Raw genomic sequence first — 15,381 nt, 5'->3', positions numbered from 1 at the left:
GAAGGTTAGGGTGATGGACTGGGAACTTCCGTTGATGAATGTCATGGAAGTTGTGTTCCCAAATTTAACTCATCTGTTGTGTTTGTTCCATATTTCAAAAAAACGTTAGTATGAAATATAAAGAGTATGTTCAATCAGAAAGACAAGAATATGTCATGGATCTATGGAGCAACATCATGTATGCTAATAGAGAAACTGAGTTTGTCGATTGCTTGAAGTACTTTGAAACTGTTTGTGCATAAATTCCTTTATTTGTTAAGTATGTGAGTGAAACATGATTGACACCTTGTAAAGAAATGTTTGTTGCTGCTTAGACTAACAGAGTCACTCATTTCGAAAACACAACAACGAACAGGTACGCGGACGATATTTTGATGTTATTACATTACTAAACATAATTTAACATATATTTCTATTTATTGTTTTTAGGGTGGAATCTACTCATTGGAGACTAAAAAACATGTTGATTACAAGCCGAGGAGATTTATGTCGAAGTTGGGATGATGTGAACACCATGTTGAAGTTGCAGTTAGGTTCAATCAGAATCTCATTTCAAAAAAAGTATTGTCAATATTGAGCATCGGTATAACACTCTATTTTATGTCAACTTGCATGGTTTTGTTTCAAGACAATGTATATAACACATTGGAAAGGAACTAGAAAGGGTCAAATTTATTGGTGCAAACCAAGATGCACGTGGTTGCTTCATTCGAACAACACATGAGTTATCGTGTGTGTGTCAACTTGCCGATTTCCAAATACAAGGCAGTCATGTTCCTTTAGAACCAATTCATGTATTTTGGAAGAAATTACACAATGAAGAGCATGAGGTCAGTCGTGAAGAAAGTGGTGCACAGTTGGATTTAGAAGCAGAGTGTGAAGAGTTGAAGACATATTTCATTACTTTGGATATTATAGGCCATAGGATGTTGAAGAAAAAGGTTCGGGAAGTAACATATTCATTCACAACTTCTATGTGTCCACCGTCGGTGAAGTACAAGCCAAAGAGGGGGTTTAAGAAGAGTAGAAAGGGTCGAGAGAGTGATGTGCATTATGATCCTTCATATTGGTAGTATGTTGAGGGATCGTAAGGGAGTCATGCTATAAAGAGATCATGCACAAAACTAACTAGAAGTCAACCGTCAAGTATGTCGGCTAGAAGTCAACCGTCCACCACATCTTCGATAGATGTTTACTTGTTTCAGTTTCTTGATTTCTTACATTCATACATTGATAGCATTTTTTATATGAGTGACGATGGAAATTATGGCTTTCGAGCTATTGTAGTCTTACTTTGATGGGGCGAAGAGTCATGGTCTTTGATTCGGATGTAATTTGATACTCAAGTTCATCAACACCCTCAATTATTTTTCAATTTGTTATATGACATGGTCTCTACAATTAGAAATGTGTTACGAATAAAAGACTTGGTTGTGCAAGGTATTGATAAATGGATGACGATTCTTGATACGGGTTATCCTATTGCTTGTAGATACAATATCGTATTTGTCTCTCTAACCAAGAGAATTAACATCACATTTTGTCCTCTTGCCTTAGCTCCACGTATGTATACGAGCATGCATAAAGTCATTGTTGTTGGTTTTGTCAACAACAATCATTAGGTTCAGGTAAAGTTGAAACTCGATTGTTCATTGTCTCCTGTCACTAACCGTTGGAGACAGAACTGTACTGAAGATGCAAAAGCATGTGAATCAATATAAGGACACATTAGGCACTAGGAAGACGAAGTTAGGAAGTCATCCTAATTTGTTTTGTATTCTTATATGTAGCACAATTTTTATTATATGTATATAGTTTATCGGGTAGTTTTTTTATCGAGTCAGTTATTCTACAAAAATTAATGCATGAAAAAAATAAAAAAATTTATCTCACTGTATAGCGGAAATTTCATATTTCCTAAATTTTGTGGTAAATACTAGAAATTTCACAATATCCAAAATTTTGTGGTAAATATCAAAAATTTCACAATTTTCAATAAGAGAGCACATGTCTTTACCTGAAATTTCAGAAGTTACATACTAGAAATTCCAAATTGTCGGTATTTTTATCTTTGTTTCGGTAAAAAATGTAATTTTTCACAAATTACCGGTAAATATTCTAAATTTCCGGTACGAGCTGGCATATTTTGAAAATATCGATAATGAATGGTATAACGGTAAAACTATTCTAAATATAGGGGTATCAGATATAACTAGGGATGGCATGTTAAATGCTAAAATCGAATGAGTATTTCCAAGAGAAAAAAGTGCATTTTTTTCTTCCTATCCAAGAGTGTATTCCCAGAGTCATTCAAATTTTAGAAAAGTGGGATGGGTAATGTTAGGTCTGTAAAAAGTAAATGACTTTTGATGAAGGGCAAGTAAATGACTTTTGTTGCGTTGTTCTAATATTAATCTAGAATATGAATTAACTAATCTAAAAACTACACAGTTAATCAAAATCTAAGTACTTATTAAATAATAAAATTCCAACTAATAGATTATATGACTAAAAAAAATAAGTTACTCAAAATTTAATAAAATAGTTATAAACAATAATCTACACAACTTTATCTGAGCCAAATAATGCAGTAGTGTTGAAAATCGATAGAATAACAAACAAAGATGGTATGGACGGATTTGGATCCTCTCATACATTTTCTCTCGTGCTTCTATTATGCACCAATATCAATTATTGATCCATCATTTTTCTCTCTTTTTCATACCCATGTTTCTTTTTATTAACACACTAATATCAACTATTGATCTATCATTTTCCCTCTCTATTTTAGCGAATTTCTTAATACACTATATATGTTAGTTACACACCACACAAAAATATTTAAATGTTCTCCATTTTTTGGATATGCATCTTCGAACGCACTCAATACACATTCAATGTAGGTCATTCTAATTGACGCTCTATAAATTAGGTTTTTTTAATACCGGATATGCACCTACGGAATTCTTAACAAATATATTCATAATTGATCAGTTCAGTGGATATTCCGGAGATGCATCTTCGTAAGTTTGGGACGGAATTTTTAAAATTGTTGTCACATTTGCATGTCATATATTTTCGGAGATGCATCTCCGGAATAATTTGATGAAAAACAAAGCTGCATGATCACACAATCATACTTGTTTTTCATTATAAATCCTCGCCAAAAACCCTTTCATTCTCAATCCACATTTTCACTCCAAACCTCCAATCTTGTGGCTCATCACATCAAAGGGAGAAAAGGTTGGAATTACAGGTAAAGATCATTTATTTCAAACCTCATTGCTCACATTAATCTTGTTTTCTGTCTGAAAAACTAGCGTTTTTTCCAAAAATGTATCTCTGGAGCGTGTATGAACTTTTTCGGAAATACATTTTCGATATCAGTCTGTGTTCATTTTTCAGCTATGTTTACAGCAGTAGCGTTTATTTATTATTACGTGGTAATTGTTTTATTAGATATGGTGCACCCCGATGTTTTCCCCAAACAAGTTGTGTCTCCGAATTTCAAAGATGTTGTTGTGAAGTCGATAAATGTTAGCAACCAATTTAAAAATGAGCAAGAGTTTGAATCATGTGATCACATGCTTCAATGGAGTCTTTTGGAGGCCTCCAAACAGGGATTTGGTGTGGTTATCAGAAGTTCTGATAATGGTTCGGATAGAAGATGTACTTTTATGACAATGGCGTGCGAAAGAAGCGGGAAATATAGACCTCCTCTCCATAATTTTAAACGAGACGACACCGGTTCAAGAAAATGTGAGTGTCTCTTTAAGGTGTGAGGTTATATGTTGGCAAACAATAATTGGATATTTAATGTGACATGTGGTTTGTATAACCATGATTTGTGTGAAAAGTTAGTCGGTCATCCAATTGTGTATCGCCTCATGCCAGAAGAGAAGGAATGTGTTGTTAACATGACTTTGAATTTGGTGCAACTAAAAAATATACTTGCAACTTTGAAACGTAAAAGACCCGAAAATATCTCAAATATCAAGCAAGTGTAAAATATTCAGTATCAAACTAACAAGGCGCTTAGGAGGATAGAACTTAAATGCAACAACTCTTGAAATTGTTGGATGATAACAGTTATGTGTCTAGGTATCGAACATGCGATGATGGAGTTACCGTTAGAGATATATTTTGGACTCGTCCTAATTCTATAAAGTTGTTCAACACGTTTCCTATTGTGTTCATACTTGATTCAACGTACAAGACCAACATGTATAAACCTCCATTATTGGAGATGATTTGTGTTACCTCAACCAGAAGACCTATTATGTCGGGTTTTCATTTCTAGAGAGAGAAAAAGAGAATAATGTTGTTTGGGTCTTAGAGGTGTGTCAACAATGTTGAATGACCAAGATGAGATGCCTAAAGTGATTGCTACCGACCCCAATACCGCCTTGATGAATTCAATTGCAAAGGTATTTCCTACTTCTTGTGCATTACTTTATAGGTATCACATAACAAAGTGTTGGTGTAAGCCCTAGAGGCCAATACTTTTGATACTAATATCGAATTATTTATTAATAATAAAAGTCTTTTTCTTTATTATGTTTGTTTAATAAAGTCCCTAGAATGGCTAGTCTATTTAATGTATCAGGTGTGACTTAATCATGAGATCCCATTAAACATAAGGACATTATTCTTAAAGTATCCGTAGTCGAGCTTTGTTGTAAAGTGGGATAACATTAAAGCATTAAGACTATTATGTATATAGACTGATGATCACATCTCATGGACCATGGATAAGGAGTTATCAAATCTTAAACATAGGTATGAATATTAAGAGTAATATTTATACTGGATTGACCCGTTATGAGAATACTATATAGAATTTTATGCAAAGTGTCATAAGTTATTATCATGGTGATAGTGGTGTATACCACCCTTCGACCTGAAACCACTATGGACCCTAGATGTAGAGTCGAGTGCCTTATTGTTGATCAAACATTGTCCGTAACTGGATGACCATAAAGACAGTTGATGGGTACTCCACGAAGCATGCTGAGGGACATGAGTGACCTAGATGGAATTTGCACATCCTTCGTAACAGGATAAATGTTTAAGGACCCAATATGGAACTGGACAAAGATGACACGGTATATGCCTTGTGTTCAATATAGACATAAGGGAAAAAAGGTAATTGTACACATAAGTATTATCACAAAAGGATTTGTCAGATCACATGACACTTTCGTGTCTTGGGTAGCAGTAATGTGTTGCTAGATACCGCTCACTGTTTATTATGTTAAATACGTGATTTAATATAATTACCAATGTCGCGAGAACCTACAGGGTCACACACAAAAGGACGGATTGATGAGAGATAGAGTAAATCAGGAACAGTGTAAGGTACGGTGCACTTAAGTGAATTGTAGAACATCGTAAGGTACGGTGCACTTAAGTAGAATATGAAATGTGGTAAGGTACCATGTGCTTAAGTGATTTTGGTATATCATAAGATATGGGCCACATACACTTAAGTGGAATTTTTAGCTTACAATCCATACAAGTGGTTCTATAAATAGAACCCTTGTGCTGAAGCATTTGTTCATATGAAATTTCGTTTCTCTCTCTCTCTCTCTCTCACTCAAAGCCTTCATTCGTAGCGGCTAGCACTGAGATTGAAGGAATATGTTCGTGTGGACTGAGTAGAGACGTTGTTACCATTCAACGTTCGTGATCACTCCTTAGATCTGCATCAAATGTTTCAATCGCCACAAGAGGTAACGATTCTATCACTGATCATGCCCATTCATAAGGATCACTAAAGGAGAAATTTTAAATTCCGTTGCGTTTTGGATCGCTATTCTCCTTCAGTGGCATCAGAGCCACTTACGAAACCATGCATCTGATAAATGTTTATTTTCTGTATTTTCTGTATGCATACGATTAAAATACAGAATGAATCAAAGAATAAACAAGTAATTAAATTTGGCATCATGTGTGCATGATTTGGATGATTGATGTTGATTATGCTTCGGAATCCGACGTTAGTATGGTGGAGCATCGATACATCGATCGTCCATGGGTTACACAATTGAGATCGATCAAGTTATATATATGATATAAGTAATTCTGATGCAAAATACAGTATATATGATATATTATTTCTCTTTCGTTCATTCAAACACTTAATGGTTATTTTCCTTTGAGTGATCAATGATCATTGGCTGTGGAATCCGACGAAAGTATGGTGAAGCAATGACATGTTGATCAATCATACTGAATTAACAATCGAGGTGTGTTTGACAGTATGAAATTGGTGCATTAGGATTCATGACGGTACAAGGGTTGTGTTGTCAAAGAGTTATGCGATTAGGGTTGTGACTGTGCAAGAGTTGTGCTTTAAAGTATCAAGTGTTGATGAGAAAATCGACGTCGATTTAAAATGAATTGTTCATTAAAATAATAATATTCATATGATGCGGAACCACCGTCCAGTAACCGGGCAGCGGAACCCTCGGCTAACTCTACGTAGTGTGATCAGCCGCCAAAATTTATTTTGGTTTATTTAATTAAAAAAATTTTAATTGATAATAATAATGTGTTTATTATTATTTTCTTATGGTGATCGGTTATGTCCTTAGTTTTCCTTTATTTTATTTTGGGATTTTAAAATATGACCTGCGTGTCGTGCCTCTCTTTTAATCTCTTAATGTAACTTCCTTTTTCATCTCACTCCCTCATATGTAAAACGAGTTTCTTTTATGTAATATAATGTTATGAAGAAAGAGAAGAATAAAATATCAAAGGAGGACAACCTTGAAGATCTTGCTTGGAGAAGCTTAGATCGTTATTAGGTTAGCTTAGGTTCTCTCATTGGCTTGGGAGAACAATTGCGCTAGGGGCCATAACTGTTTCATTTTGTATGTATGTTGATGCATGTGAATGTATGTTGATGCATGTGGGAGACGATTTATATGACAAATAAGCCGGTGAGATCAGAATTATTGCAAATTCCCTCAAATTAAATATTAAGTTTATGCTTTCCAAGTTTTAGCACTCATCAAGACTAGTATCGAATAATGTAGGTTTCGCCTACGCGGGGTGCATGTTCTATATTAGTAAGGTGTGATAGGATAATTGTAATATCCAATTGCTAAAACAATGGGTCTAACTTAACTAAACAAATTATAATAAGATTATATACGTTTAGAAGCAAGAGTTGGAAATGATCCATGTGATGGATTGGAATAAGGAGTTATTCACCCAACTAAAATATTTGAGAGTTGTATTAGATACAATTGGAAGGAGTTCCTACCTAAATAACCTAGTTATGTGTAATCCGCCTACGCGGACTTAAAACAAAGTGAAATCTGGATCTCGACCCACTAGAAAATCTTCCAACGGGATTTTCCGAATCAAATGGTGAGGGTCATTTGTTTTGAGTAAAATGGTGGGAGTATATTTAATTAAAGGACTAATTAAATATGTTATTGATACTTATATTTTCATTATTTTCATGTAGATTGTCATGACACCAAACACCTCTAACAACATTTTGCGATCAATCCTTGATAAGGAAAAATTGTATGGGACAAATTTTCTGGATTGACACCGAAATCTGAGGATTATCCTCAAACATGATAGAAAGTTGTATGTCTTGGAGAAACCTGTTCCTGAAGAGGAACCTTTTAGTTCTGCATCTAAGGCAGAAAGAGATGCTTATAAGAAGCATGTCGATGATGCCAATGAAACTGCTTGCCTCATGCTAGCTACCATGAACTCAGAGTTGCAAAAGCAATATGAGAACATGGCAGCGTTCGATATGATCGAACACCTGAAGATGCTCTATCAAGAGTAGGCAAGGCATGAAACGTTTGAAGTTTCAAAAGCCCTTTTTCAAGGAAAGTTAGCTGAGGGGGGCCCTGTAGGTCCCCATGTGCTCAAGATGATTGGGTATGTGGAGAACCTTGAGAGCTTGGGTTTTCCCCTCGGAAAGGAACTTGTGACTGATTTGATCTTGCAATCGTTGCCAGATAGATTCAGTCAATTTGTCCTTAATTTCAATATGAATGATATGGACAAATCTCTTCCTGAACTGCTAGCCATGTTAAGAACTGCTAAGCAGAATCTGAAGTCAAAAGGGAAGTCCATTCTGATGATCGAAAATGGAAAGAGACAAAATAAAAGACCCACCAAGCAAGGTGATAAAGGGAAAGGCATGGAAGTTTCCAAATCCAAACCCACTGCTCCTGCTTTGAAGCCTAGTGGAGGAATAGCAAAGGAAGGCACCTGCTTTCATTGAGGTAAGATCAGACACTGGAAGAGAAACTGCCCAAAGTACCTGGAAGATAAGAAGAATAGAGTAGAGACTTCAACTTCAGGTATTTTTGTTATTAAAATTAATTTATCTACTTCTGCATCATGGGTATTATATACTGGATGCGGTTCTCACATTTACACCAATGTGTAGGGGCTAAAAAGGAGTAGAGATTTGGCAAAAGGTGAAGTTGACCTACGAGTTGGCAATGGAGCAAAGGTTGTTGCTTTAGCCGTAGGAACTAATGTATTGACTTTACCTAGTGGTTTAATAATTCAGTTATAGAACTGTTATTATGTACCTGCAATTAGCAGGAATATTATTTTTGTTTCTTGTTTGGACAAGTTTGGTTTTTCATTTATAATAAAGAACAATTGTTGCTCCATTTATTTGAATGATATATTATATGCTACTTCACAAATGAACAATGGATTATATTTCCTTGATCTTGAAATGCCTATTTATAACATTAATACTAAAAGGATGAAATCTAATGAGTTAAATCCAATTTACCGTTGGCATTATCGATTAGGCCACATAAATGAGAAACGCATTTCCAAACTCCATAAAGATGGACTATTGGACTCTTTTGATTATGAATCATATGAGACATGCAAATCTTGTTTAACTAGAAAGATGACAAAGTCTCCATTCACAGGAAAAGGTGAAAGACCTTATGATCTTTTGGCCCTCATACATACTGATGTATATGGACCACTGAACATACCAGCCATAGGAGGTTTTCAGTACTTCATCACATTTAGTGATGATTTCAGTAGATATGGTTATGTGTATTTAATGAAACACAAATCAGAGTCCTTTGAAAAGTTCAAGGAATTCAAGAATGAAGTACAAAACCAACTAGGTAAGAATATTAAGATTCTTCGATCAGATCGAGGTGGTGAATATTTAAGCCTAGAGTTTGATGACCATCTGAAAGAGTGTGGGATCTTATCCCAACTTACTCCTCCTGGAACACCCAAATGGAACAGTGTATCTGAGAGAAGAAATCGAACCTTGTTAGACATGGTTTGATCCATGATGAGTCACGCCGATCTTCCAAACTTTTTTTGGGGACATGCATTATTGACAGCAGCTTACACACTTAACCGTGTTCCATCCAAAAAGGTTGAGAAGACGCCATATGAGATATGGAGTGGTAAGAAACCACATATGTCTTACATGAAGATTTAGGATTGCGAAGTTTATGTGAAACGAAAAGTTTTAACTAAGTTTGAGCCCAAATCTGACAAATGCTTATTTGTGGGATATCCTAAAGAAACAAGGGGGTATTACTTCTACAATCCTTCTAAGGGCAAAGTGTTTGTCGCTCGAACTGGAGTTTTCCTAGAAAAAGATTTTATTTCCAAAGGAATCAGTGGGAGGACAGTAGAGCTTGAAGAAATTCAAGAATCACAAAGCATTGATACACCTATGGAGGAATTAGAGCAGGAAACACAAGTAGTTATGGAAGAGCAACCTGCTCAAGTAGAATAAGACCAGCGTAGGTCAAGCAGGATACGTCACCTACCTGAGAGATATGGATATCTCATAACTGATCAAGGTGATGTATTACTCATGGATCAAGATGAGCCTGCGACCTACCAAGAGGCCATAACTGGTCCCGAATCTGAGAAGTGGCTAGAAGCCATGAAATCTGAAATGGATTCCATATACACAAACCAGGTTTGGACCTTAGTAGAGCCTCATGTAGAAGTTAACCCTATAGGATGCAAGTGGGTCTTCAAAAAGAAGACTGACATGGATGGTAAGGTACATACCTATAATGCAAGACTGGTTGCAAAAGGATATAAACAAATTCATGGGGTTGACTATGATGAAACCTTTTCACCAGTTGCAATGCTTAAATCTGTTCGGATTTTACTTGCTATCGCTGCATATCATGATTATGAAATATGGAAGATGGATGTCAAAACTGCTTTCCTTAATGGGAATCTTCTTGAGGATGTGCACATGACACATCCTGAAGGATTTGACATACCAAAAGAAGCCCAAAAGATATGTAAGTTACAAAGATAAATCTATGGATTTAAGCAAGCTTCCAGAAGCTGGAATCTTCATTTTGATGAAATAGTAAAACAATATGGATTCATCAAGAATGAAGATGAGCCTTGTGTCTACAAGAAGGTTAGTGGGAGCATGATCGTCTTCCTGGTGTTATATGTAGATGACATATTACTCATTGCAAACGATGTCCCTACCCTACAACAAGTAAAGTCTTGGTTGGGGAAATTCTTTTCTATGAAGGACCTAGGTGAAGCAGCCTATATATTAGGAATCGGGATCTATAGAGATAAATCACAAAACTTGTTTGGCCTAAGTCAAAGTACATACATAGACAAAGTGTTGAGACACTTTAATATGCATGATTCCAAGAAAGGATTCATACCTATGCAACATGAGATGTGTCTATCAAAAACAAATCCCCTTCAACTAAGGAAGAAAGGGATCGCATGAATAAGATTCCATATGCATTTGCAATAGGATCTATCATGTATGCCATGTTATGCACTCGACCAAATGTCTCGTATGCTTTAAGTGCAACGAGTAGGTACCAATCTGATCCCAGTGATGCTCATTGGGTAGCTGTCAAGAATATCCTTAAGTATTTGAGAAGGAATAAGGACTCATTCTTGATATATGGAGGTCAGGAAGAGCTTGTTGTAATTGGATACACCGATGCTAGCTTCCAGACAGGTAAGGATGACTTTAGATCACAATTTGGTTATGCGTTTTGCTTAAACGGTGGCGCTGTGAGCTGGAACAGTTAAAAGCAAGATACAGTTGTTGATTCTACAATCGAGGTTGAGTATATTGCTGCCTCAAGTGCAGCAAAGGAAGTTGTTTGGATCAAAAAGTTCATTAGTGAATTTGGCATAGTTCCTAGCATTGTGGATCCCATTGATCTCTATTGTGATAACAGTGGTGCTATCGCACAAGCTAAGGAGCTTAGATCTCACCAACGATCCAAACGCATACTTAGGTGTTATCACCTCATTCGAGAGATAATAGATAGAGAAGATGTGAAAATATGTAGAGTACCTACACTTGACAATATTGCTGACCTGCTAACAAAGCCTCTTGCGCAGCAGAAGCATGATGGCCATACTAGATCTATGGGCATTAGGGGTATGCCTGATTGGCTCTAGTGCTAGTGGGACATTGTTGGTGTAATCCCTAGAGGACAATACTTTTGGTACTTATATCGAATTATTTATTAATAATAAAAGAATTTTTCTTTATTATGTTTGTTTAATAAAGTCCCTAGAATAGCTAGTCCGTTTAATGTATCAAGTCTAACTTAATCATGAGATCACATTAAACATAAGGACATTATTCTTAAAGTATCTGTAGTCGAGCTTTGTTGTAAAGTGGGATAACATTAAAGTATTAAGACTATTATGTATATAGACTGATGATCACATATCATGGATCATGGATAAGGAGTTATCAAGTCTTAAACATAGGTATGAATGTTAAGAGTAATATTTATACTGGATTAACCCGTTATGAGAATACAATGTTATGCAAAGTGTCATAAGTTATTCTCATGGTGATAGTGGTGTATACCACCCTTCGACCTGAAACCACTATGGACCCTAGATGTAGAGTCGAGTGCCTTATTGCTGAACAAACATTGTATGTAACTGGATGACCATAACGATAGTTGATGGGTACTCCACGAAGCATGTTGAGGGACATGAGTGACCTAGATGGAATTTTCCCATCCTGCGTAACAGGATAAATTTCTAAGGGCCCAATATTGAACTGGACAAGGATGACACGGTTTATGCCTTGTGTTCAATATAGACATAAGGGAAAAGGGGTAATTATACACATAAGTATTATCACAAAAGGATTTGTCATATCACATGACATTTTCGTGTCTTAGGTAGCAGTGATGTGTTGCTAGATACCGCTCACTGTTTATTATGTTAAATACGTGATTTAATATGATTAATAATGTCGCGAGAACCTACAAGGTCACACACAAAAGGACAGATTGATGAGAGATGGAGTAAATAAGGAACACCGTAAGGTACGATGCACTTAAGTGAATTGTAGAACATCGTAAGGTACGGTGCACTTAAGTAGAATACTAAATATGGTAAGGTACCACGTGCTTAAGTGATTTTGGCATATCATAAGATATGGGCCACATACACTTAAGTGGGATTTTTAGCTTACAACTCACACAAGCGGTTCTATAAATAGAACCCTTGTGCAGAAGCATTTGTTCATATGAAATTTCGTTTCTCTCTCTCTCTCTCTCTCTCTCTCTCTCTCTCTCTCTCTCTCTCTCTCTCTCCCTCCCTCTCCCTCTCCCTCCCTCTCTCCCTCCCTCTCTCCCCTCTCTCTCTCTCTCTCTCTCTCTCTCTCTCTCTCTCTCTCTCTCTCTCTCTCTCTCTCTCTCTCTCTCTCTCTCTCTCTCTCTCTCTCTCTCTCTCTCTCTCTCTCTCTCTCACACACACACACACACACACACACACACTCGAAGTCTTCATTCGTAGCAACTAGCACTGAGATTGAAGGAATTTGTTCGTGTGGACTGAGTAGAGGTTTTGTCACCATTCAACGTTTGTGATCACTCCTTAGATCTGCATCAAAGGTTTCAATCGCCACAAGAGGTAACGATTCTATCACTGATCATGCCCATTCATAAGGATCACTAAAGGAGAAATTTTAAATTCCGCTGCATTTTGGATCGTTATTCTCCTTCACAAAGAATGTGAGAAGTCTGGTTAAACCCACGGTAGGGACGAAAGAGATAGTCCGGAGATGGAAAAATGATGAAGGCGGTGTGATTGTGGAAAAATAATGGATGCATGGAATCGTATGGTAAATTCTTCGACAAAAGAATTATATGTCGATTTGTTTATGCATTTCAGGAAAATGTGCGAAAAGTATCATGATTTGTTGAAATATGTGGAAAGCATAATTCTTGACCAGGTGAATGAGAAAATTGTTTGTGCTTGGACTGATAAGGTTATACACCTTGGAAATACAACAACTAACCGAGTTGAGTCTGCTCATGCTACATTGAAGAATTTGTTGGGAAATAGTAAGGGCGATTTGTGTAGAGATTGGGACTTCGTGAACCAAATGATTCAAAACCAACATAATCATATACAAACATCATTTGGTCGGAGCATCACAGTTTTGGAACACATATTTAAAGACAACAATCTTTATTCTCAGTTGGTCGACAACATATCTCGAGCGGGTTTTAATTATATTTTTCACGAGGCTAAACGAGCTAATAATGTAGACTTCGATAGCGCAAAATGTGGATGCACAATTGTGAAAACATATGGTCTTCCATGTGCTTGTGTTATTGCAAAAAAGGTGAAACTTGGTGGTCCAATAAGAATGGATGAGATTTTCACTCATTGGAGGAGACTTAGGTTTGATGATGATGGTGTCATGAAAGACGTTAAATCGAATATCTCTATTTTGACCAAATGGGAATTGATACAAGAGAGATTTTTGAAAGTCGATAACAACATGAAACTCTAAATCAAAGAACAATTGAGGAATATTGCTTATCCGAAACCACTAACTTGAAACCACTCTCTCAACCGTAAAGTTGACAAAGTTTTTCCGAACTCACCAACTCCAAAATCTCAAAAAAGTATTTTCAAAGGAGCTCGCATTAGTAAACTACCTCATATGCAGCCTCCACCAAAGATTTCATTCATTGACAAGATGTCGATTTTATGCACAAATACATTGAGCGGATCGTCAATGCTGAGGGGGACGGTAATTACAGTTATCAAACTGTCTCGACTTTACTCGGTAAAGAGAAGATAATCATACACTTTCCTGCCATCAACTTATCCAAGAGTTGCAGACTCATAAAGAATCATACACACGACTGTACGGAAAGAAAGAAAAGTTCGTTGAAATTTATGAGTCTTTTGTTCCTTGCCTTAGTGGACAGTGATGGGTCATCATGAGGGGAAAGCATTCACATTGAATCAAACACTCACCTAAAGGTCAAAGATTCGCCAAAACAAGTGAGAGAGACACCACATATTCATCCAAAACCTTAACGTGACAGGTGTATGGGTCCTCTTACTTATAAAGTGCTCAACCTCCACTTTTCTAAGCAATATGGGAAAATAAGTCACACTTGTTTCTCAATACAACTCACACTTGTTTCTTAACAATCTTCCCCTCAAGTGTAAGTCCATCCACTATGATCCCCCTCAAACGGAAGCCTTTTCATCCACATGCTTGTACCACCGTTGAAAGACACGTTTATCTCATCATGGGCTCTTCAATGGGACACGTTGTTTGACCACCATGTCAGAAAGACTTTCGACACAAGGAGCCGGTCCCTTACTCGAATCGGGATCTGATACCACTAATGGTCATCATGAGAGAGAAATGTTAATATTAGATCAAACACTCACATAAAGGTCAAAGACTCACCCCAAACAAGTGAGAGAGACACCACATATTCACCAAAATCTTAAGGTGATAGATGTATGGGTCATTTTACTTATAAAGTGCTTAACCTCCACTTTTTAAAGCAATGTGAGACTTATAACTCACACTTGTTTCTCAACAGTCAACACCGGAGGCAAAATAGATGTGTTTCCCTGAAATGGGTCACCTCATATCATGTGCGTATGATAGAGTGTGTGTTGATTTGACACGATACGGTTTTTTAGAAACCTTTTTCCCATTATGTACTGCCCCACCTCAAAATCCAAATGATTGTATTATGTGTATTGGGTGGATGACTTCAAAATCACGGCATTTTGTTCAAGTTTATTTGAAACCGAGATGTCTTATACCACTTACATCTCCGGAGTGGACGGCTCATTCAACAACAAAGGTTGAGACTTGGTCGGACCATTTTATGAAAATGATGCAAAAGTTCGAAAAATTGAGCAACATTGAAAGAGAATCAAATGCGCAAAAGTCAAAGGGGATACCGCTTATAGATTTAGCCGACGATAAATGTTTCGATTTGTTTTATTTTCCTATTTAACAAGACAAATAAGTGTATGTAATTGTGTCTCAATATTAATGAAGTATAATATATTCAATTTCTTAATATTTTAATATATTTTTTATCT

The 15,381-nt window shown here is 36.4% G+C and overlaps 1 protein-coding gene across 1 annotated transcript; it reads left to right on the top strand.

The window, feature by feature from the left end:
- The first annotated feature begins 3,461 nt into the window (after positions 1 to 3,461).
- On the top strand, positions 3,462 to 13,810 carry LOC127137294 (uncharacterized). Its single transcript, XM_051063765.1, has 4 exons — positions 3,462 to 3,776; positions 3,858 to 4,003; positions 4,090 to 4,224; positions 13,183 to 13,810. Exons 1-4 carry the CDS (start codon positions 3,462 to 3,464, stop codon positions 13,808 to 13,810), a joined length of 1,224 nt encoding a protein of 407 aa, XP_050919722.1.
- The last annotated feature ends 1,571 nt before the right edge of the window (positions 13,811 to 15,381 follow it).

The sequence above is a fragment of the Lathyrus oleraceus genome, chromosome 4 (assembly GCF_024323335.1).
Source record: "Lathyrus oleraceus cultivar Zhongwan6 chromosome 4, CAAS_Psat_ZW6_1.0, whole genome shotgun sequence".
NCBI classification, from domain to species: Eukaryota; Viridiplantae; Streptophyta; class Magnoliopsida; order Fabales; family Fabaceae; genus Lathyrus; species Lathyrus oleraceus.
This window is presented reverse-complemented; position numbering and strand designations above follow the sequence as displayed.

Excerpts from the sequence above, each read along its gene's own strand:
- LOC127137294 (XM_051063765.1), top strand. The coding sequence starts at position 3,462 with ATGGTGCACCCCGATGTTTTCCCCAAACAAGTTGTGTCTCCGAATTTC. Across the intron at positions 3,777-3,857 it reads AATGTGAGTGTCTCTTTAAG|TTAGTCGGTCATCCAATTGT; the intron begins GTGTGAGGTTAT and ends TTGTGTGAAAAG. Across the intron at positions 4,004-4,089 it reads ATCTCAAATATCAAGCAAGT|TTATGTGTCTAGGTATCGAA; the intron begins GTAAAATATTCA and ends GGATGATAACAG.